The sequence below is a fragment of the Argentina anserina genome, chromosome 3, assembly GCF_933775445.1.
Source record: "Argentina anserina chromosome 3, drPotAnse1.1, whole genome shotgun sequence".
Lineage (NCBI taxonomy): Eukaryota > Viridiplantae > Streptophyta > Magnoliopsida > Rosales > Rosaceae > Argentina > Argentina anserina.
This window is the reverse complement of record NC_065874.1, coordinates 32,769,055-32,791,688: the sequence shown is the minus strand read 5'-3', so window position 1 is coordinate 32,791,688 and position 22,634 is coordinate 32,769,055. Positions and strand designations below refer to the sequence as shown.

At 37.7% G+C, this 22,634-nt stretch overlaps 5 protein-coding genes across 5 annotated transcripts; 3 read left to right on the top strand and 2 right to left on the bottom strand.

Moving 5' to 3' along the window:
* Nucleotides 1–1,572: 1,572 nt before the first annotated feature.
* On the bottom strand, nucleotides 1,573–3,596 carry LOC126787888 (uncharacterized GPI-anchored protein At1g61900). Its single transcript, XM_050513803.1, has 2 exons — nucleotides 3,461–3,596; nucleotides 1,573–3,330 (listed from the first exon to the last, which is right to left on the bottom strand). Exon 2 carries the CDS (start codon nucleotides 3,168–3,170, stop codon nucleotides 1,752–1,754), a length of 1,419 nt encoding a protein of 472 aa, XP_050369760.1. The 5' UTR covers nucleotides 3,171–3,330; nucleotides 3,461–3,596; the 3' UTR covers nucleotides 1,573–1,751.
* Nucleotides 3,597–3,802: 206 nt separating this feature from the next.
* Nucleotides 3,803–9,758, top strand: LOC126787885 (uncharacterized). Its single transcript, XM_050513801.1, has 14 exons — nucleotides 3,803–3,939; nucleotides 4,050–4,132; nucleotides 4,332–4,426; nucleotides 4,510–4,670; nucleotides 4,752–4,903; nucleotides 5,249–5,367; nucleotides 6,038–6,201; nucleotides 6,351–6,425; nucleotides 6,672–6,743; nucleotides 7,235–7,372; nucleotides 7,723–7,878; nucleotides 8,389–8,441; nucleotides 8,531–8,709; nucleotides 8,816–9,758. Exons 1-14 carry the CDS (start codon nucleotides 3,858–3,860, stop codon nucleotides 8,913–8,915), a joined length of 1,629 nt encoding a protein of 542 aa, XP_050369758.1. The 5' UTR covers nucleotides 3,803–3,857; the 3' UTR covers nucleotides 8,916–9,758.
* Nucleotides 9,759–10,167: 409 nt separating this feature from the next.
* On the top strand, nucleotides 10,168–14,174 carry LOC126787893 (KH domain-containing protein At5g56140-like). The gene is made up of 7 exons (XM_050513809.1): nucleotides 10,168–10,428; nucleotides 10,658–10,743; nucleotides 11,666–11,811; nucleotides 12,776–12,895; nucleotides 12,977–13,093; nucleotides 13,271–13,414; nucleotides 13,557–14,174. Exons 1-7 carry the CDS (start codon nucleotides 10,295–10,297, stop codon nucleotides 13,707–13,709), a joined length of 900 nt encoding a protein of 299 aa, XP_050369766.1. The 5' UTR covers nucleotides 10,168–10,294; the 3' UTR covers nucleotides 13,710–14,174.
* Nucleotides 14,175–14,882: 708 nt separating this feature from the next.
* On the bottom strand, nucleotides 14,883–17,460 carry LOC126787894 (probable calcium-binding protein CML21). Its single transcript, XM_050513810.1, has 6 exons — nucleotides 17,288–17,460; nucleotides 16,998–17,093; nucleotides 16,090–16,339; nucleotides 15,797–15,999; nucleotides 15,501–15,675; nucleotides 14,883–15,266 (listed from the first exon to the last, which is right to left on the bottom strand). The coding sequence occupies exons 3-6, from the start codon at nucleotides 16,286–16,288 to the stop codon at nucleotides 15,160–15,162; spliced, it is 684 nt and encodes a 227-aa protein (XP_050369767.1). The 5' UTR covers nucleotides 16,289–16,339; nucleotides 16,998–17,093; nucleotides 17,288–17,460; the 3' UTR covers nucleotides 14,883–15,159.
* A 1,646-nt stretch (nucleotides 17,461–19,106) lies between these two features.
* On the top strand, nucleotides 19,107–21,399 carry LOC126787896 (ubiquitin-conjugating enzyme E2-17 kDa). Its single transcript, XM_050513812.1, has 5 exons — nucleotides 19,107–19,149; nucleotides 19,730–19,815; nucleotides 20,371–20,498; nucleotides 20,707–20,811; nucleotides 20,916–21,399. Exons 2-5 carry the CDS (start codon nucleotides 19,746–19,748, stop codon nucleotides 21,057–21,059), a joined length of 447 nt encoding a protein of 148 aa, XP_050369769.1. The 5' UTR covers nucleotides 19,107–19,149; nucleotides 19,730–19,745; the 3' UTR covers nucleotides 21,060–21,399.
* The last annotated feature ends 1,235 nt before the right edge of the window (nucleotides 21,400–22,634 follow it).

Below are 22,634 nucleotides of genomic sequence, written 5' to 3'. Positions count from 1 at the left end.
CTTTGACTCAAATCAAAGTTTATGACTCATATAGTTTATACATTAAATTGTATACATTCAATTTGATGTTAATCATCTACATTTAATTTTTGACTTATGATGTTTATAAAAAAAGAAGGTAATCAATTAAATATTTTTATGCAATTTGATATCCCATTTTGGGAATTTCCAACAATAAATAAAAAGGATAATTATCTATATTTATAATTTAGAATAGACATGTTATGAATTGTTTTTTGGTAATTTCATATGCATTGACTAAGTCAAAACTATCTAGGAAACAAAAAAGAGATATAAGTATCATTTTGGGAGGTATGAATAGAAGTTCCCTACAAAGTTACTTTGTAAAAAAAAAAGATTGTTTAGCCGAGTATCACCGTCTCCCCTTATTAAGTAAGAGGTCGTGAGTTTGGACTCATTGTAACATTTCAATTATTTATCCCATAAAAACAAAGGATCATTAACAAAAAAGGATCTTTTACTGTCCTTTAATGTTTGATACATCAATAGACTAGTTCGCGTTCATGCACAAGTTTTATTTAGGGAGATCAAGTGCAGTTAGTCTGTTTGATAGTCGAAACCTCCATACACAGGACCATGTACTATAAGATAGAAGGTACATGGCAGTGACATAAGAATTTACATCAGTAGTCAAGATAAATAACAAAGAGACACAGTCGAACTCTTCCAGCAAAGGGCAGCAAAAAAGAATGTAAAAAGCCCTATCGTTTACACATATAATTCACAATTCACAACTGAAAGGGAGTGTCAAACACTTAAACAAAACACATATGTACAGTACACGTCTCAATTCACAAATGAAAGGTAGTGTCAATTTACAACTGAAAGCAAACCACATTGTTCCCCAGTTGATAGGGCCAGACTAACTCCTGTGGCCAAAGTCCACACTTTTTCCTTGTGGATAGAGTCCACACTTACCAGTTACCCCTATGGCCGAAGATTTTAGAGAAATCTCATAACAGAAATGTAGAACGCAAAAAGATGCAGCAGTGAAAATCCAACATTAAAATATTTAACGCGATTAAATCACTCCACAATAATGCACCAAAATTTCCAGATCTACAGTACACATAGAATAACAACTCCACAAAATTTCAAGCAAAACTGAGTCCTGTATCTTAGTCAAATTCAAATTCAAGGCAGCTGTAAACACAGAATTTCCAGCTCTGAACACTTTTAACTTCACAAAATCTATGCAAATTAACCATCTAACTAAATAGCAGAAACTCCCCAGATCAAAAGCATACATATGGGAGTAAAACTCCCCATCAAATGAAGTTACAAAGATCTACTAATTTTCAAACCCAACACAGTACAAATCATGTACTTAAAGGAAGCTAATCATTCTTCGAATCTTGAGTTCACTTCCCATCTTTCCAAACCCAGCTCATTCAATTCACAAAGGCAATAGCAATATAGGTTGGAAGATTTCCCTGTAATACGAGTGAGAAGAAAATCAAGGGGGTTAAGTGAGACAATTTTTAACTACCTTACCTGAAATTGAATCTTCAGTTGTTTTCTAAGGCTATCGAATCCCCCTGTGAAAAAAACCTTCTTCTAAGTTTTTTTTATATAAGCAAAATATGCCCGTCAAAAAGATTGCTTGCATATGAGAATAAAGTGTTATACATTGAGGCTAATCAAGATATACAGGTAACATCCACATGAACAATTTCCAAACGCCCCTAATTCAAACCAGATCTACTTAACCCACCCTCAACTGAACATGTTCAATACAATAAGGTCCCGACAACCATAAAAGATATAATGGTTATAAGCAATTGCTGCCCTCCACCACGACAGCCAGGATTTTTAAAAGTCTCTGATGTTGGTAGTGCGGGCAATGACATCTCCGGTCCACAAAGGGACACTGATGAAAGAGAGGACGATGAAGGCCATGGTGCTGCAATATTATCACTCAAGTCACATGTAAAGCTGAACCCAGTTGAATTGTCAAACATCACATCTGCAGGCAGGCTTCTAAGTAGACACCCTTGTTGACCATATGCTTGAATGCTGAAATCTTTTAAATCAACATCACAAAGCTCGTAAATATTTGTCATTACCCCGCCTTTCCTCAATACAGAACCAAACACTGTAGCACAAACTATAGCTTGTCTGTTTGTAATCAACATTTGCTTCTGTATTCCTGCAATGTAGGTATTTAATGAGCTGCAGCAGGAAGGACTTGGGGCAGCAACATTGTGGCATGCTTTAATTACTTCCGAAGGCTGCTTAAAATCCAAAGGACAAACTTTATTAACTTTGCAGGCAGATATTATTCTAAGTGCAGTATTTACAACGTCTGCCGGGAGTTTCCTTGAAAGATATGCATAAACCACTCCCTTACAGTCACTTAGAATGTCGCTATGATTCAGCCCACCACCCAAATTTTTATTCTCATCCAACATCAGTTGCGTTCCAGAGATGTGAAGCGCCGCATCCATTATTGCAGGTTGACATAACGGTCGGCAGCACTCTTTAAGAGGATCAACAGATGTGCAGGCCTGTAGTAATCTACTCGTGTTTACTGTTTTTTCAAAGGTATCAACATCCTTCACTGGACAGGATCCACCAGTAAGATTTGAAGATTTTACAGAGCAAAGTGCAGGTATTGTACTATTTGCACCCCTACTGGCTAAGATGCTGATTATATCCGAAAAACAATCACTTGCAACTGAATTTTGCAGAACCAACTTGGCTGAGTTGAAACTGTAGAGACCCTGGAAGATGCGCATCAAACTACTGAACTGTGGACAACAAATCACATTTCCTACAAGTGCTGCCAAGGGTTGAGAACAATCAGAAGCCGTTTTCTCCATGATACTCGACATGGAGGAGAAATTGACAGGACATTTCCCACTCAAAACAGGCTCATATCTGGAGGGAAACGTAGGGTACATTGGCGGAAAAAAGGGCTCGTCAGGGTCCGGATACTGTGGAAAAACTGCAGGTGATATCTCTATAGGACCAAACATTCCGGTCGAAGGCGGTTTCGCAAGCTCTGTCAACTCAGGAACATGACTCTGCTCAAAGACGGTCTCGAATGCCGCCGCAGCATCTTGAAAGCTGGATAACCCTATGAAGAATAATAACAACTGACAGCACAAGGAACCCTTTAGATGACTTGGAGTTTGACAACAGTCCATCTCCCGCTATTATCACTGAAATCCACACATATAGCTCTCACATCACAAGTCGGACCCAATAAACATTGCCAGGAGATGATTCAGTCGAGGTTTCAAAACCCTAAATCGGAGCTGAGTAGACGACGACGACGACGGCACCAGTCATAGCTTTTCCGAGTAACTGATACAAGAACATCAATGTCGCTCTATTATTCCCAACAACAAAAAATCGTACTAAATACCTTGAACCAATAATCAAACTAATAACAAGGTTAAACTAATCAAGCATGAAATTAGCGCCGGTAACTAACCGTTCAACCCTCCTTCATCGTCATCCAAGCGTCAGCCGCCGTCGTGGTTGCACAGATCAACAGAGACTCGGATCTACCTGCGATTCAGGCCGTGAACCCGAAGCCCAAGTGTGAGAGAGAAACAATCGCAGTAGCTATACAATTATGATCAAAGCAAAAGAGGCGCCGTCGGGGCTCAAAGGTGTCGTTCCGATCGGCGGCGAAACAAGGACAGGTGGTTGAGGATGAACGACGCTGTAGAGAGTAGAGAGAGAGAGAGTGAAGAGAGAGAGAGAGTATATAGAGGAAGTTAAGTCTTGGGTCCCCATTTTGCGTTTTATTACGGTCATGTATAAAGTCAACGTTCTCTTCTCTTCTCTTCTTCTCACTTGAGTAACGCGACCAAACTCCACCGAGGATGTCGAATTCTCCGTCGTCATCCAAATCGTCAAGTGACGCCAGCTCGTCGGATTTCTCTCGCACTTTCAAGTACCTATTGGGTCAGTTTCTCGTCTCTTTTGCTGTGCTTGTTTCCTCAGCAATTTTTACCAAAGACAATATTATGCGGTATTGGGTATTTACTATTTACTTTGTTTTTCTAATGCATCAGCTACCCAGTTGTGTTCAAGAGGAATTCCATTTGTAGTCAATGCTGTGATCCTCAGAAATTTCCTCAAAGTTGAAGACTTTGCGGTAAATATCACAATGCCTATTGCCCACATGAAAAAGATGCAACCTTTAGTTTGTTTGTACGTTTTGAACGGAATTGAAGAATAATTCAATCTCATAATGCACTGTAATTCTAGCAATGCAATGTCTGTTATGGGTTTGAGGAATGTTTTGATTTGAATCAGGATTGTTTTGGTGAAAGTTTGTTTCTGTTTTTATGCAGCTCTATGGAGTACAGTTTCCACTTTTTGTGAATTGTGTTTTGTTCCTCAGCCGGGAGGGGTTTCGGCGAGCATGTCTTCGGCAGGACATGAAAAGGTGACTATTTTTTTAGGTGTGTTTAGTAGTGCATTTATGTTGCACTTGCTAAGGACGTATGATCAATGTGTGGTATGCTGCAGCGGTGGTACTTCAACAGAAGAAAATGTAGCAAAGATAATGAAATTTGCATGGTTGGTTCCACCGTGTGGAATTATTATTACTGCTGCAGCATCCGGTTTTGTTATCTGGTGGAAAGGCTTGAACTTTTCTGATCCATATGGACAAGGGATCTTGATAACTGGTAAATTGATGATTTACTCTGCTTGAATCAATTTGTTATTCACAATAATGCGTCACACACCTGAGTTATCACATCTGGCAGGTGGTGCGTGTATGTTAGAACTATTGGCAGAGCCCTTGTATATCCTTTCTCAAAACTTACTCCTGCTTAAGTTGAGGCTAGCAGTTGAAACCGCTGCTACCTTTTTTCGCTGCATAACAACAGCCATTCTCTTTGGGATGCGAGTTGACATGGTAAGATCTTAAATCAAATGATGTGCTCACATATCCTTTATTTCCATAATAGCACCAAGCAGTTTGTGACAATCTTATTTACTCTCCTTTAGTCAAATCCTCTGAATATTTCCCGGGGAAGTTTGTTGATTCCCATAAGTTCCTTAGCCAGGAGTGCTTTTCTTTAGTAAAACTATGGTTACTGGCGTTCATGGAATAAATTTTGTTATATTGTTTTGACTAACTATTCGAGGGGTTATGATGAAACAAAATCAACACTGAAAGAGTCTACTTTAGAGGACCCAAGTTGATGGTTTCGTAGTTAGAGACAGATTTTAATTAAAAGTTCCAATTGATCTGTTGCAGGAAAAAGAGATTATATTTGCAGTGTCACAAACTGCTTATGGACTGTGCTTGTTTCTAGGGTATTGGGCCTACTTTCTTCGTTTTCGTCCATATAGAAGTTCTGCTCTTTTCCCGTTCAGGTACTATATTCTGTTCCTACTTGTGCATTGTTGTGTGTGTGTGTGTCTGTATAATTACACACACACACACACACACAAATATGTTGATGAACAATTGAACATTCATTTACTGTTACAACAAGGAAATAACTAACAAGATGATGCACTTGAACTTTTAATAGATGAATATAACCCAGCATTGTCCAAAAAAAATTCTTTGTACAATGGATTTTTAGTAGAAAGAGAAAAGGAACTCATAAGATCCTAGGTGAAACTTTTGGTCATCACATACCTTGATTTCGTTGATAGTAGAAAACTAGAAATGAGTTCCTTCTGTTCCAGGCAAGTTAATTTGAAAGTTCTTTGTTGGTCCTGGTCATATGCGGGAAGCAGTAAACCTACAGTTCCGTGAGCTTAACGTGAATAAAGCTTATCTTTTAGTAAATATGTTATATTTATATAGTAAAGGGTCAGATATGTTACATGTGTGTGTATATGTGTAGTTGGTTGCACTATTGTTGCAAGTTATACTCATTATTTACCCATCAGATTAATTGTTGTGGCCCGGTATTTTTTGCCTATTCATCTGTATTGCATCCAAAAGGACAATTAGTTTTAGCTGAAAGAATAGATTTGTTCAATTAAAGTTATCATCTATGTACTGTTCTCAACTGCTTAATACCTTTCACAGATCAAAGGAAAAGAAGAACTATGATGGGGAGCTGTTAAAGATGTGGGAGTTGTTTGCCTTGCAATCCTGTGTGAAACTGATCCTTCAGGAAGGTCAAAATTTTGTTCTTTTACAGTGGGCAACATATTATAACCAAGCTGTATATGGATTTGTGGACAATTTAGGTAATTTTCTTGGTTCCGATATATATCGGCCATACAATAATCAATTCCTCACCTTAATTAAAAGTTGTTTTTTTCTTTTTACCTAGACTACCATGCAAATTTTATGTCAAGTAATCTGGAATTTCATTTATTAATTTATCACACATCAGGGAGCCTGGTGGTGAGGATGGTGTTTCTTCCTTTCGAAGAAAGTACCTATGCTACATTTGCAAGGTCTGCATCAGGTTACTTCTCTCCTCTGTTTATTGGTAGTTATCTTGATGATATTCCTGCTTTTCTGAATCTTGAGTCAAATTATGTCTTGCTTTTTGTTTCTAGTGCTTTACGGTAGAAATATTGGTTTCTCTTCCATCTGAGAAAGCTCCAGGGTTTCATTAACAATTAAAAAACATCAGTTGTTTGGTGTTGAAATAGCATCAGGATTCAATTTTAAGCAACATTAGTTTTATCTTGATATCTTTAATTGACAGGGAAAGACCCAGATAAAGACAAGAGATTGGGAAGTAGCCTTACGGAGGCCCTTAAGCTGGTTTTGTTGATAGGTGTGTGCCTTTTCATTTTTGTTTATTCTATGTATACAAATTAAACATAAGAATGTGTATCTATGTAGTTTCCATAAAATGTTAGTTCATTAGCATCTCAAAACTCAAACGAATATGACAACTGTGACAGAAAGTAAAAGATGAGATATGCGTTGATCTAATTTGTTTTAAAAGGTGAGATCAAGGTAATGAGAAGACTAATGTTTACTTTTAATTTTCTTCCTTAGTGATCAAATTAGAGGGTTCCTTTCTGACAAGAAATTCTCATGGAATCCTGATTTATTTATATATATATATATATATATATATTTTTTTTTGAGAAGGACACGGAACTCTGATCTAACTTCTCACCACTCCATAAATGCTACAGTGAACATGTTTCTGATGCAAGTTTCTGTTTTTGATATCAATTGAAAGAGGAAGTAGCACCATTTCTACAGTTGGTTTTTCTTCTTTATTTTCTTGGTCTCATGCTGCTTAGATGGCTGTAGGTCTTATATTTATGGCGTTTGGCCCGAGCTATGCTTATTCTCTCATCAGATTGGTGTACGGTCAAAAATGGAGTGATGGCGAAGCATCAACAGCCCTTGGATATTATTGCTTTTATATTATTGTTTTGGCTATGAATGGTAAGTAATGTTCAGATTCTATCTTTCAATATTTAATGAGAAAGAAACCAAAAACAAATGACGCAAAGAAATAGTTATTACTTATGATATAAAGCAATAAGATGTGAACATTCTCATGTCAATTTCCCCTAGAATAATGAATTCCTTTATTTAAAAGCAAAAGGAATACCTTGAGATTCGTGATAGATCTTTCACAATCTACTAAAGTCCTAGATTTGGAAGTGGTGGACCTTTCAAATGTTGTGAATGTTAACTAAATGGAGTCATTGGTGGTCTTGTGTTAATTTACATACTTCACCTGTATGCATAAAAGTAGCAGGTGAGAACTCAAATTTTTTTGTGATATGCAGGAACTTCTGAAGCATTTGTTCACGCAGTTGCTAAGAAGAATCAACTCCTTTGGTCAAATCTGCCATCTGTTCTGATAACAATTATATATGTAGTACTGAATATCCTGCTGGTAAACTCTGCTGGTGCAGTGGGCTTGATTTTGGCAAATTCATTGAGTATCCTTTTCTTAAGATTGTGTATTTGTTCTGGAAATCCCTTTGCAACATTTGTGTGTATCTTTACTCTTGTGAGTCTTGGCCAATTGTTTTCGTCTTGAAACTTCTCAGTTCTGATTTTCTTCTTTTCTTCTTTTCTTTTTATCTGCCTTCTAACAGTCTGATATGGACCCTTAGGTCTCACCTTTTGTCTCCTGCTTCTTTCTGAAGTACTTTTCATATCCCTTCCACTCTTACTTAAAAGTAAACATTTTGCCTAGTAAAGCATTTACAACATTATGTCATTAGTTTTCTAGCAATGAGTGAGAACAATTGGCCTCAAAACATATCAGAGGCCAATAATAAAGAACAGATTACAGATGACTATCCTTCTAATTTACAGGTTCGAAGTTGCATAACACAATTATATTGATGATTTCATCTGTTTCAATACTGTTATCAGATCAGATAGCATTTGGATTGTGCATTTATCTTGTAAAGTTTGGTTACTGGTTCCTTGACATGGTAAAGATATGATTTTGAGAATAATGTACTCTGGGGCATTCATCAAGCATTACTTCCGGGTATAATTTTTACGTTTTTCTTGCGTATTTAGTGATTGACCTTAGCCATGTAGTCTTGTTGCACTAACTTTTCTGTTTTCTTTTCACAGGGTTCATCCTCATTTTCTTTTTACAAATGCTTACCTGAAGGATGGAAGGCCTTGCTCTTTTCAGGAATAGCTACTATCATTTCTGAGAGAATATTTCTAGACAAGAAGAATTTCTGGGCGACTTTTGTTGTACATTTTACCGTTGGGGTCGCTTGCTTCTGCACATCAGCATTTCTCATGTACTATCTTGTGCCCTGTTTCGACATTAAAGTTTTTATTATGATATGCTTTGTTATTTTACATAGCAGATAATTACTCACCAGTAATCTATTTCCATTATAACAGATATCGTCATGAGAGATCCCTTATCAACAAAATCATTCCCATCAACAGGATTTTCCCAAGCATCAACAAAGTCATCCACCCCCGTGATCACTCAGACTGAAACAAACGTTTCCCAATCTTTTCTGTTGTCGTGGAGAATGTTTCCTTTGCTGGTAACCTGTTACAACTTCTTGTGCACATCTGGAAATGAGGATTCCCGGTTATGGCATACCTGTTGAATTTTGATGTAGCAAAAACAAGACGACGAGGAAGGCAGAACTGCTGCAGATACAATGACATCATAGATTTTTCTTGAGTTTCCATCAACAAGCATGCAACAAGATAGCTGAAAGTTAACAAGGGATCCCATTTGATGGGAATTGTATTACAAAAGATTTCATTTACATTCTTTTGGTTTGCTATAATCCCAAATCGAGAAGCGTGATGTAAATTCCTCATGGCTTCAGATTACAAACAGATGAAGCAGAATGGCAGAAATGGTAAACTGAAAAGTGGAAAGTAAGAAAATGCACGCTTCTACATGTCAAACACAAGATTGAATCAAGCCCAGAAAGGCAGAAAGTTACAAAGCAATGATGAATCTTTCACTCTTGAGCTACTGTGCACACTTGAAAGGCCGTTGCACCCTTTACTATTCATGCCAAAGCATAATAATTGGGGCCATTCCTTTTTCCCCCACAGCAGTAATGGAAATCATGTGCATTTCAACTGTGTACTCGAGAAAAGTCCAGGATGTACCTGTCCATTTCAACAACTACTCTTCACCAATGTTTCAAACTTTCAATGTTGAAGCTCCTCCTATACTTCAACTTGTTATCCGGCTTGTTTTAGTGCTAGGTTTGAGTTCATACAATTTAGGTCTCAATGTTTTTTCTTTTTCCTTTCCTTTCCAAGTCCAGTAATGTCATGTGTACTATGGTTACTTTGACATTAACGCCAAACTAGTCCCCCTCCCAATCAAGTTGGGTTCTGCATTTTTTCCTTTAAAGAAAATAATATTGTCATTTACAAAATAACGAATCAAACACAAGTCGATCAGTTACTTAATTTTAGAAAATTAGCGAATCATTATATATATTATGCCTCTTTCTTTACCATATAATGGATGAAACCCGATATTTCCACAAATGAGTAATTCTAATTAAGAAATTCTTTAACATTTATGAATTATGAATTATGACTTGCTTATTCGGTGTTTTAGTTTTATTATTTCCTATGCATGATGAAAAGAAAAAAATTACTGCGTAGTAGTTACTGTAGAGTGTGGGTGAAAGTAAAATAAAGCAGTGTGAAAAGAAGTAGGTATAAAATGAAATCCACCGACGCAATCGAGCTTGAATTGAGATTCCACAGAGACATCGGAATCGTCCCACCAGCCCCTCCCACCACACACAGAGAGTCGCCGCCGCCGCCGATCGTAACAAGTCCACCACCACCTCCACGGCGACGACGACGACGACGACGATCGGACGCTTAAAGATGACATCATCATCAGGCGTTGGTGGAAGGTACATGGCTTACTCGCCCTCGCCGTCGGCGCCTCTCTCGCCGCACATCTCCGCCCTCCGCTCCGTCTCCTCCTCTTCCGCCGCTCTCGTCGCCGAGCAAGAAAAGTAAAACCTTCCTTCCTTTTACTGAGATCTAGTCGATTATTAACCACTAAACTGCTTTGGTTTATCTGTTTCTATTCAATCCAATACTGATTATAGATGAATCTGACTCGATGAAGTTTCTCTCAACTAAACCTAATCGGTTGCTGAATTGTTAAAGATCTGGTGCTTTGTTAGTTGTAGAATTGGTTTGATTTCTTGATGAGTGATATGATTACGCTTTTGTGTGTAGATATTTATCTGAGCTGCTCGGAGAGCGTCACAAGCTCGGTCCATTCATGCCTGTGCTGCCGAATTGCCGCAGGTTGTTGAACCAAGGTCAGTTCCGAGTTTCGAGTTTCGAGTTTTGATTCAGCTTGTGAGTTGTTTTTACTAAAACTGCTGTTGTGAGTGCGTGTAGGTGTCCACATGTCGAGAGTCGAGCACTAATATCACATTTTAACAACTACGACCAGTAACTCTTAACTGAGGACAGAGTCCACGGTTTGGCTGACTTTACTGGTCAGGGACCTATTCCTATAACACGACTAAGTTAACCAGACAGTTGCATTAACATGACTAAGTTGACTGATAGTCCTATTAACATGACTAAGCTAACAAACAGTTAATACGCCAAGAGCAGTGATATTAATGTAACTTGGTCAAAGGCACACCACATAGTAAGTATTGGAGATGCTCTACTAATGCTCCCTAGTATCATATCTCTTACTTTGGGCAATGACATCATATTGCAAGGCTAAGCGAAAGTTTGTTTTCTTGAACTGTATGGCATTGTACTGTGTGGCTGTCTTGAAACTTCAGGGGGACTCATTGCTAGGGAAGGCTATTGTTTAAATTGTCAGTTTGGGGAGCGGTCGTTGCTGGGTGTTCGCTTGGTGCACTCTAAGAACTAGGGTTCTCTTGTATGACTTTTTCGATTCAGTGATAGTAGTTGTAACTATCTTTACTATTAAGGTCTTTTCCCCCTTCATTATCTTGTCTGACTTGCTCAATTCAGTGATAGTAGTTCTAATGATTTCACCACAATCTTTACTAATAAGGTCTTTTTCCCTTTCATTATCTGTTATGATTAATTCGCAGTTCAGCACACTTTAAAGTTAATTTATTACTTGAGGGAAGCATTGGTTTTGACTGACTCAGAAAAAATCCGTGTTGTCTCTCCATTTTGTCGTGACTGCTAACCTTATAACAAATGCTAACTGGTACATCTTATTCTTGAAAATTGACATTTTTGGAGCAGAAATTTTGCGTGTAACTACGCTGTTGGGGAATGCATCAGTTTTAGGTCAAAGTGGACTTGAACATGCTAGCCCCCTGGCTTCTGGAGGACTGTTTTCAAATGGAGGTGCCGATATGGACGGATGGGCATCACGGTTTCAATCAGAAGTACGGATACTAACCATTAACTTAACATAACTTTATTGTCCATCTAATATTACTGTTCTTTAGAAGTATTTCTGACACGATCTTTTACATCTCATACTAACTCTTTAACATTTGTTGAGATGTGCAATTGAATTGCAAGTTTGTGACAGGTAATCTGAAGCTAACATCAAGATGCAAAGAAATAATCAATTAGCTTTGCTTCCGGAGTCCTCCTTCATTTAGATAGTTCTCCATTTATTATGGGTTTTCCTTTTTGACACAAAAACAAAAAAAAACTAATTTGTTATGCATCAAGTATTATATTAACATAAGATGCATGTCTCCCTTACAAGGTGAGTAATAGAAAAGGGTTCGGTTAAAGTCCTGATCGTCTTGTGTGGTGTGCTAACCCCTCAGTCATACTTGTTCAACATGTAAGTTTGGCCACTAGTTTGTCTATTCCTAATTTTTTTTTAAATCTAAGCTACCGGATGTCTTCTTGTGGTTGTATTTTGGTTCTGGTAATACCATGAAAGTCATCATTACAGTCTCAGTTCCATTGTGTCTGCTCAAATGTAGAGTTTGAATTATTGTTTCAATATTTGTTCGTTGCTTGCTGATTTTTAAATATTCAAGCTGTAATGTGATAACTACTAATGTGTAATAATGCTATTTTGGTTCTTGTAGATATCTGTACCTTGAAATTTATCATCTCTTACATCTCAGTTCTATTTTGTCTGCAAAATCGTACAGTTTGGATTAATATCTCATTAATATTTGTTGATTGCTGATTTCGGCATTAATCAAGGGTACAGTTTGGATTATTCTACTGATTTTTGCATTCATTAAGCTGTAACTTGATGCTAAATGATTTTGGCATTTCAGAGGTTTTCAAGGACTGATATTTGTTGTTACATGAATGCAAAAGGGAACAACAAGCACTACTATATGTTAGTCTTTGACTCAGTTTTGATGTAATTTTCAGATGTCAGGTTTATTACAGTCCTCATCAACACAAAATTGGCATAGTCCTCAAGGCAGCTCTTCTGGTCTAATTGTTAAGCGGACAATCAGAGTGGATATCCCTGTTGACAGATATCCTAATGTATGATAAAATACTAGATCTGTTTCTTTTATCTCCGTATTTATCTCCTTCTGCCTAACAACTATCCGATGTTTTTTGCAGTATAACTTTGTTGGGCGGTTGCTAGGCCCGAGGGGTAACTCCCTTAAGCGAGTGGAAGCAACTACTGAGTGCCGTGTTCTGATCAGGGGACGCGGTAGCATAAAGGATCCAGCCAGGGTAATGTACTTTTCTTAGATAATTGCAGACATTGATGTATGGAAAAAAGTTTTGAAAGCATTGATGATGGAGTTCTGTTACTCTTTTCTGTGAATATAATTTACTTCTCCATTCAGTTCTCACTCCGTGTAATGTGGATTTTAAATGTTTCTTCACTGTAATGTTCACGTCTTACAGGAAGATATGATGAGAGGTAAACCAGGGTATGAACATTTGAATGAACCTCTTCATATACTAGTGGAGGCAGAACTACCAGTTGAAATTGTTGATGGTCGTTTATTGCAAGCGCGTGAAGTACTTGAAGATCTGCTCAGGCCTGTGGTATGGTTTTCCTTCCCTTCTGAATAGAAAAGATTTCACCCCCCCCCCCCCCCCCCCCTAGTATTTTTTTTTCCATTTTACCTGGAAGAGATGAAACTTGGCATGATGACTGAACTGATTGTGTTATTGCTGTTAATATTAGGATGAATCTCAAGATTTCTACAAAAAGCAGCAGCTGCGAGAGTTGGCAATGCTCAATGGTACACTTCGTGATGAGGGTTCTCCCATGTCTGGTTCTGTGTCACCCTTCAACAACAGTCTCGGTGGTATGAAGAGGGCAAAGACCAGGGTGTAATGGATTCTCGTTATTGGAGAACTCTTGGAGCTTCTTTGTTAGAGTCTGCAAGTAAACAACGGTTCTTGCGCCAGAGATGGCGCAGTGTCAGCCAATCCTCCGACTGCCATCGGGGCACTGGCAACTCCATTGTCTGCCAGTTCTAACTTGTTTCTATATGAAGTGTGTACCTACTTTCGAGAGGTTAGCGTATCGCATAGAGAGAGGATGGTTTGATTTCAGGGGGTTTGCTTATGTATGTTGCAGCTGACGGTTTGGTCAGAGCATTAGCTCTCCTAGGTGTCCTTAAAACAATTATAAATGTGTGATGGCAGTGTCTTTATGGTCATTGGTTTATGTGAACAAGTTAAGAATGGTGTATATAAGCAGTGAGGCGAAATATTATGCTCTTGTTTTATGGATTAATTTATGTAGTACTCTATTCGATTGTATCAGTAGTTATTAACTTATTAAAAGCATTCTTTATGTGTTCTAACCAAGGTTGCATTGGATTATATTTGTTTTGGCGCACTGCAAGATTCTTCAATTTAGTTGTAATTGAAGAATGATTGCAGGTTACCATCAAGCTTGAGAACTTAGGAACTTCGAAGAAATTCAGATGTTCTTTGACTATGTATTGTTGATCCGATGGAACCTGATTTACACGCCTTTGCGAACTTGTAGTTGCAGGGTTGTCCGAGTCATCTGGTATTTCCTGAGTGTCTCTTTGGTTGAGAACTCACAAGTCATAAACTCTGTCATTACAAGAAGTTACCATAATGTCTAGATTAATTTCATCCTCGGTTTTCGTCATTGGTAAGGCCCTGAGTTTTTGTCAATTTATGAGATTAAATTCTCAAATAATCTGACTGAGAAGTTTGGTAAATAGAAATTGTAGATGATCATATGAGAATTTCACACACCGAGACAAATTCTAAAAGCTGCAAATTAGAGCTTTTGATTCTGGGGAAGAGATTATAATATGTCTATCACCTTACTACCACATTTTTCTAAACTCACCACACTTTTATATCAATATTCACCAAACACTTTAAGTACTCACAGCTGATTATTCAATCAGCTCAGCTAAAACTGATTATAAAAAACTCACCTCGGGCCAAACTTGCACTAAGTCGTGGTTCTATTTTGGCATCATGAACCTCATGTTGGTCGATCATCTATATAAGAAATCGAGAGAGAAGATTCTTCTACATATTGCATTTCAGCAAGTATGAGCTGAAACAAGAACTTGTTTAACAGCAAGAGAATTGGAATAAGTCCATCACAAACTATTTACACTGATCTCAAAGAAAGGATGAAATGATCATATCGTTTCATATGCTGAATAACGACTTGGCTGTTATTGTAAAAGTAGATCCGACAGAGGAGCTACCTCTATTGCTCTATAACACCAGCCATGGTAAAGTATAGGAAACTCCAGAAAGTGCCAAATCAAATCTTCTTCTCATCTTTAGATTTCATCCTCATCATCAAGATCGTCAATTCCAATCCATCGAGTGAATGCAAAAAGGAACTCCTTGAAGTTCACCATTCCATTTCTATCCCAGTCCATCTCTTCTGCAACAACAAAGAAGTAAAATGTTCCGTAAACTCTTACATCTAACTTCATATCATTTATCGAACTGAAGAAATTTCTGAGAGTGCAATTATCATGTCAATGAGTACAAATGAACTATACTGCCAACTTAATGGTGACATCTCTCGATAAAGATACTTGTTAATAACAACCTTTAGAAAACCAAGGATGTACATGAAGTTGGGGAGAGAGAGAGAGAGAGAGAGAGAGAGTACCAAATCTTTTCATGGCTATCCGCCCAGAGGAGCGTTCTCCTGTTGTAGTTTCATTAATTGCCTGAATCATTTCACTCTTGCTGACATAACCATCCTTGTTCTTGTCCAAGAACACAAATGCATCCACCAATGTTTCAAATGTGGCCTGCAGCTTTGGCATTCCCATATCCACTTTCTAACAGAGTCAAGGAATTTAAGCAGAACGAGAGAAAAAATGAAGCACAATAATAAAACGTAAATTGCTTTGCATAAAAATGGTAGCTTAGAAAGAATGGTCAAGTTTTGTGCTCGGATACTTTTTGACCAGCATTCTGATCATCCTTCAGAAGAAAGACCACGCAAATAAGAACAATGAACTCATTAAACTTAATTCCCATATCCTCATTAATATCGCATGCTGCAAACAAATCGTCGATTTCCTCATCTGTGAACGAGACTTCTAGTTTTGAAAAAGCTCTTTTCAATTCATCATGATCAATTGCGCCATTTGAATCCTCATCTGTAGAGATATCATGACAGTTAACAACAACTTAGACACATAGGGGGGAGGGGGAGCTGGGTAGTATAAAATAGATAGTTGGATACATACCAAACTGCTGGAAAATATCTCTGCAATTTCTTAAGCTTTCATCAATCTTTGGAAACTTCAAGATTAAGTTGTTGAATGATTTCATGACACTTCCTTTAGCGGCTCTTCGCTGCATAGCTTCAACCATTTTGGCTTCCAGCTTCGTTTCAGTTATCAGAAGACTTCTAGGGCTTTCGTTTTTCCCTACTACAGCCCCCATTGCCAATTAGTAGACAATACTTGGGAAGAAGGATTCGAGTGACCAAGGTGCCTGGTCAATGAAGTAAAAGGTAGACTTTAAATGACATCTGAAAAGCTGATGCAGAAATGCAAGGCACGAACTACAAATTCATATATGCACAATATACAAACGAGTATAACTACTATACAAGACTTGATTCCAGTTTTCCCAGATCACCTAAGTCCACTTTGAATGAGATTAAAGTGATGTCCAAGATAATCCATCATACAGGGACCATCTAACATGTTATCGCATTGAATATAAAATTTCACTTATCAAAGTGTAGAGGTTTAACTGATGGCCGAATATAATCATGTAATTTTCTCCAACCTCTGATTACAGAATTTGAAGTAAATTCTGACAATAGGTATGACTGCATGAGCTATGTACACGATCTTTTAGACTTTTACCATGGTTAAGATAGGCATGTCTGCAACTGAACGGATTAGTAACCAGTTGACAGGCATATAGATCACATACAATAACTAGATTCAACTCACTCACAGATGATCCAAAATTACATCAACTACTTTCTCTTTTTCATTTCAGTTCTATGCTTATTTCATCAACAGCAAATCGATTGAAGAAACATATAATGAAGAACACAAAGAGAAGGTAAAGTGAAAGTGCAAGCTTTGACCAAATGAAAAAAAAATCATATATAGCTTGAAAAAGAAGGGTGGCACACCAGAATTTCCCAGGCTCTTCTATAGAATCTAAACTGCAACAAGATCAGAAGCACCGAGATATGCACTTGATCAGAAATGGGCTCCTCTAATTATGCCTGAAACTTGATCAAAACCCAATTAAACAGAGGAAACCACCTCACAAAGAATCAAAAGGAGAAAGACAGACCAATCAAGCAAAGATCAAAGCTTTGAACGATAGGGTGGTGATGCAAAACAGATACACAAGCAATAAGCCAAAGTTAGAAGCATAGACAGAGAACTCGTCAGTCACTTTGAACTTTGATGTTACCTTTTGTTTGGCTTCTGAAGTCTGAACCAATATTTGTGCTCAACCCAACACGTATTGTCGTCCCTCTCCACCCATTCAGCTCCTTTCAAATTTACAACAAGAACCACCTTCGCTGACTTTCCACAAATTATTGGATACACCAGAACCTGGGAACCTAATATACAAAATGGTTTCGCCACCTAATCCAATTTAGAGTGAAAAATAAAAACTAAATATTGCCTGCGCTTATATGATAAGGTGATTCATAGGAAGCATCCAAAATCCAAATCTGGTTGCAACAATTGTGTTGCATGTGGCAGCCCTGCCTTTTATGTTGCATTGTTTTGTGGATCGAAATGTGATTTTCAATAGGGAAAGGGAGGGGCTGTCTCTTCCATGCAATTTCCCATCTCACTTGTTTAGTGAAATGTAGTAATGTAACCCTAAACTAATCTATATTTCCACAAATGCCTCATAACATAGTCCATTATATGTAATAGTTCTTCCGTGGGCTTTGTAGGATCTGATGTTCCGATTGCAACGTTCCACCCAAATTATGCCTTGGATATTCTTGACGTTGTAGACTTGTAGTCCAAGTGTAGAACTTTGTTGGGCTTGTCTATGTCACACTATCGTACCTATACTTTTTTTTTTGATGAAATTATCGCACGTATACATTGGTAGACTCGATCGATACGGAGAAAAATTAGTTCGAGAATCAACTCTAAGTAAGTCGAGCTGTTATTCTTATGCGTGAAGTCTATTTAACTCTATATCAGATCTTGTTTACTTGATATATTAGTATGGTGAACCGTAGGAATTTCCGGTTTATCTGACTAACAATCAAAAGAATGAAAAGAACTTATGCTCTATCTATTTAGGTCTAACATCACACATGATAGCTATCTCGACTCTCGAGTGGTAATACGCTCTTTACAAACACTTTCAATGGAAGTGATCGGAAAACAAACACTTTTGCTTGCCGGTTCTATGCCAACTTCCACTATTCCATCCAATTTGATTCAATTTTCCAGCAAATTTTAATGTGGGAGAATAATTGCACTACGACTTTGGTCCGTATATCGTAGATTGAAGATGACTCCAAGCTAGTGCATCTAACTGATCTAAAACAATATATGTTGGAATATGAAAAGAGGTAAGCTACCGGCGTTTTACAGGTTCACCAGCGGAGATCTACCTTATACATTCGAGTTTTTTTTTTCCTCTTATGATTTATCAAGTGCGTGTAGTTTGGTTCTAGCTAGCCACTGCAGACAATAATCCAAAATTAACAACAAGAATCAATTTCGTAAAGTACACCAAAAGGCTAAAACCCAATTGGAGCTACCCGCTCACACCTATTGAAGCTTGATATTTTCAATTTTATGTTTTTCATCGAGTTTAATTTTAGTATGAAATAAATTATACAATAAATATCGCTACAGAGTAATTCTTCCTATGAACAACATCAAAATATATGACAATATATATCTTGTAGAGAGCTCGATAATTCTAAGATCTCTCTTATATAACGGTGTGTAATCAAGGTATAAATCCTCGTATTCGACACTTTAATCTCGAGTACAGTATTTTTCTAAAAAACAAATCTTCTCATAAAAAATGAAACTAAGAGAGAGATATTATGTTATTATAAAGCGTGGCAAATAAGCAGGTGCCGAATAAGGAGCTTACGTGGCGGGCAGTCACGGCCACAAATCAAAATTGGGCTTCACATTGAAAACACCACTCTCTCTTCCTTTTTATTATTTTTTCTTATTATATTTTTGGTTATGTGTCCTTTATATAAACGCAACCAAACGCTTTTCGCTTTGTACCTCTCTCTCTCTCTCTCTCTAAAACCAACACAGAAAACCCTAGCGCCGGTGAGCCACCTTCCTCCGCCACCTCTTTCCATTTCGATTCACTCGTCTCTCTCTCTCTCTCTTCCCCTCCCTCCCTTCCGGCCTCGCTTCTCCGATTCGTCGGATATTCGAGCCTCGGGGACTTTGATTGTCGTTTTTTTTTTTTGCGTGTGTTTTGGTTTGGAATATTATTATAGTTTTGTTTGTAGTAGCTTTGATTTGTTTAATCAAATTACTATATTAGAATAATTGATATATTGCCCCATTTGTGTAGATCGCTCTGGTTTTGCTTCATCAACTTTGTGATGCTATTTTGTTTTTCCTAGTTTCAGTACCCACTGATATTTTGGTGGTTTTTTTTTTTGTCTGTTTAGCCGGATTTCGATGTCTAATTTACAAGTTATTTATGTAGCACTAGAAAGGTGCTTTTTGGAGAAGCACTTGACACAGTAAACAGTATTAGGAATATTTTTTGGACATGCATAAAGTTTAGTATTGAAATTGGTAAGAATTTGTTTGATTTTGTTAGCTGTTGCTGTCAATTATGTTGTATGTCGTGGAGAATTGAGTTCTGTTGTGACTGTGTGGAAACACTATTTAGGGTTTAGGAGTTTGTCATGGCTTCGAAGCGGATCAGCAAGGAGTTGAAGGACCTGCAGAAAGACCCGCCAGCTTCCTGCAGTGCTGGTATTGCTTTTATACTATGTTTATTTTCACGTTCTTTTCAATTTTCTTTTGAAGCTGTAGCTATACAGTTCAATAGTGTTATTCTGTTCAATATTTTGTTGGCTGTTGCTGTCAATTTGATGCTTGTTTTGTTTTTGATAATGGTGTTTTTCAGCAGTCTATTACTTGTAAATTTCTCTTCCCGAATGGAGCTTAATATTCAACCATACATGAGTGTTACCTTCTCTTTCACTGTTGGATGCACGCAAATCTGATCTTTAACTAGTAAATAATGTTACTTGTAAGCTTCTCAGGATTCCCTTGAGTGGATTGATTTAGCTGGTTTTATATTGACCAGATATATGAATGTTACTTTTGTCTTTCATTGATTGGATGGAGACAACTGTGAAAAATTACTTAGTAAGGCTCTTGAGAAATATATGTATTCCATCAGAAGTGAACATGGTTGTCCATAGAGAGTAGAAAAGACGCATCGAAGTTTTTCTATTGAAGTTTACTAAGATGTTACCATAGTCTGTAGGTATGACTTACAATATACTGCTTTCACTTCTGCAGGTCCTGTTGCTGAGGATATGTTCCATTGGCAGGCGACAATTATGGGTCCAGGCGACAGCCCATTTGCTGGAGGTGTTTTTCTTGTTTCCATTCACTTCCCACCTGATTACCCTTTCAAGCCACCGAAGGTAAGTATAGCCTTGCCATGGAAAATTTCTTGGTACCACTTTTGCAACCTAGAGAGCTAGCTAGAGCTTTCATCTGTCTGGTTTAGGCTTTCAACTTAAACACAACTCAAGTATGTTTTCAGATTTCAACTTCAACACCACTCTGAAGTTTGTCTCTCTATTTTTTCTTGGGGATGACAATGTTTCACTCTCTTGGTGTATTGAGCAGGTTGCTTTCCGAACAAAAGTCTACCATCCCAACATTAATAGCAATGGTAGCATCTGCCTTGACATCCTCAAAGAGCAGTGGAGCCCTGCACTGACCATTTCCAAGGTATACGCTCAACTTGCTTTATATAGATTATTCATTTTTTACAGTTTCATCGTGTATTATTGCATGCCTACAGCATCTTGATAAAAACTGATTGTGTCTTGCAGGTCCTTCTCTCCATATGCTCACTGCTGACAGATCCAAACCCAGATGATCCTCTGGTGCCTGAGATCGCTCACATGTACAAGACAGATAGAGTCAAGTATGAGACTACTGCTCGATCCTGGACCCAGAAGTATGCTATGGGTTAAAGGCTCTTATTCAGGCTGATGAATCTATTATGCTTTATGATCGTAATGGTAAATAAATAGATATAAGTGGAAGTGAGTCTAAGATGTATGTTCGTCTTTGGGTCTGTGTCATTGTCCTTGTTGGTTCTGGTGGATGCTTATGTAGTCTCATTTATTAAAGCCAAGACAATGTTATTTTCAATAGGTCTTTAAAAGTTGTTGAAAATTTGATCGAGATTTTCTCTTTTGTTTTTCATTTGCTAGGATGATCTGTGTCCCCTCTGATCTGGTTGTTTTTCATTTATAGACCAGATTATTTCATTTTGTTGCCATTACATGTTCAACCTTGTTCATTGCTACCGATTCACTTGCTTCATCGATAGCACTATCTCTAAACTAAACCTCCAGAATTCAGTTTGGTGATTGTAAATCTCAGGTGTTAGATTAATCTCCGGTGACTATTCATGCGTGTTATATTCCAACAATTTCACAGTAAAAGGAGTCCTATGGTAGTATCTGTAGAAAAAAAAAAGTTTGTAGAAAATAGTTGGCAACGAACGAGCTATAATCTGCTGAGCCCACGAAATCTTTGGGCTCGAATCATGAAGAAACTCGCAAGCTCCCAATTTGATGATCATACTATCGTGTGTCTTGGACTCTTGGTAATAAGCAGTCGTTGTTATGGGTGATTGTTTTATTACACATCCACTGCAGAACACCGTAAATGAGATGTGTCAAGATTCACTCGAAATTAATCATCATGTGTATTCACACAGCAAGAAGCCGATTGATTTGAGCTCGTATACAACATTTTGGGCTATTGCCACTCGACGAACTAAGCTTGCTTTTTATCGGATTTGTCGAGTCTCATGGTGTAATACATACAGTAGAAAAGAGTAGCGCTCCTTTATTGTCGTTTTGGACATCAGAAGATAGTACCTTGTTAAACTAAGGATCGTTTGTGACGAATGATTCATTTATTTTTGACATAACATCTTCTCTAAATCTTGCTTCTTCTTTTTTCAAATATGGAATAACTGTGAATGGATGTAGGGCATGGTACTTCCCTGAAATGGGCCAAACCTGAACAAGAAATGGCGCTGTTCAGAAATTCAGTTCATTTACTGTATGTATTACCTGGTGCCCCATTGGCTTTGGACTCATCACTGTCCTTTTATCCTTTTTTTTTTGCTGTCTCATATTTTACCGGTAAGGTAGGTAACTCGCATGAACAGATTAATTTACTGCACCAACTCAACAAAGTCAACTAGTCGGCTATTCTGTTGGTGCAAGTTTGATGAATCTAAAAGAGGGATGCAAGGGAACTGAGGAAAGTGGGATGCGGGTCACACTCTTTTTATTGATTTTTCAAGTTACCAACACACATTAATCGAAAAATTGACTGATCAACAAAAAAAGTTGATAAGGTCGTACGGTGAGCATGGTGAAAATCTAGGAAGAAAGGGAAAATAAGTTCATCTATTTAGGCGCTCGGAGCTAATGAAACCCTAAGGATTGAAAAAGTTAAACATGATGGACATGTTCTGGGAAAAAGAATCTGAATAACTTGGATGATATGAGTCTTTCGCCAGCTTG

Excerpts from the sequence above, each read along its gene's own strand:
- LOC126787893 (XM_050513809.1), top strand. The coding sequence starts at position 10,295 with ATGACATCATCATCAGGCGTTGGTGGAAGGTACATGGCTTACTCGCCC. Across the intron at positions 10,744-11,665 it reads CCGCAGGTTGTTGAACCAAG|AAATTTTGCGTGTAACTACG; the intron begins GTCAGTTCCGAG and ends TTTTTGGAGCAG. Across the intron at positions 11,812-12,775 it reads CATCACGGTTTCAATCAGAA|ATGTCAGGTTTATTACAGTC; the intron begins GTACGGATACTA and ends TGTAATTTTCAG.
- LOC126787885 (XM_050513801.1), top strand. The coding sequence starts at position 3,858 with ATGTCGAATTCTCCGTCGTCATCCAAATCGTCAAGTGACGCCAGCTCG. Across the intron at positions 4,671-4,751 it reads ACAAGGGATCTTGATAACTG|GTGGTGCGTGTATGTTAGAA; the intron begins GTAAATTGATGA and ends CACATCTGGCAG. Across the intron at positions 5,368-6,037 it reads TCTGCTCTTTTCCCGTTCAG|ATCAAAGGAAAAGAAGAACT; the intron begins GTACTATATTCT and ends TACCTTTCACAG.
- LOC126787894 (XM_050513810.1), bottom strand. The coding sequence starts at position 16,288 with ATGGGGGCTGTAGTAGGGAAAAACGAAAGCCCTAGAAGTCTTCTGATA. Across the intron at positions 16,000-16,089 it reads AGATATTTTCCAGCAGTTTG|ATGAGGATTCAAATGGCGCA; the intron begins GTATGTATCCAA and ends ATATCTCTACAG. Across the intron at positions 15,267-15,500 it reads GATAGCCATGAAAAGATTTG|AAGAGATGGACTGGGATAGA; the intron begins GTACTCTCTCTC and ends TTGTTGTTGCAG.
- LOC126787888 (XM_050513803.1), bottom strand. The coding sequence starts at position 3,170 with ATGGACTGTTGTCAAACTCCAAGTCATCTAAAGGGTTCCTTGTGCTGT.
- LOC126787896 (XM_050513812.1), top strand. The coding sequence starts at position 19,746 with ATGGCTTCGAAGCGGATCAGCAAGGAGTTGAAGGACCTGCAGAAAGAC. Across the intron at positions 19,816-20,370 it reads GCCAGCTTCCTGCAGTGCTG|GTCCTGTTGCTGAGGATATG; the intron begins GTATTGCTTTTA and ends TCACTTCTGCAG. Across the intron at positions 20,499-20,706 it reads ACCCTTTCAAGCCACCGAAG|GTTGCTTTCCGAACAAAAGT; the intron begins GTAAGTATAGCC and ends TGTATTGAGCAG.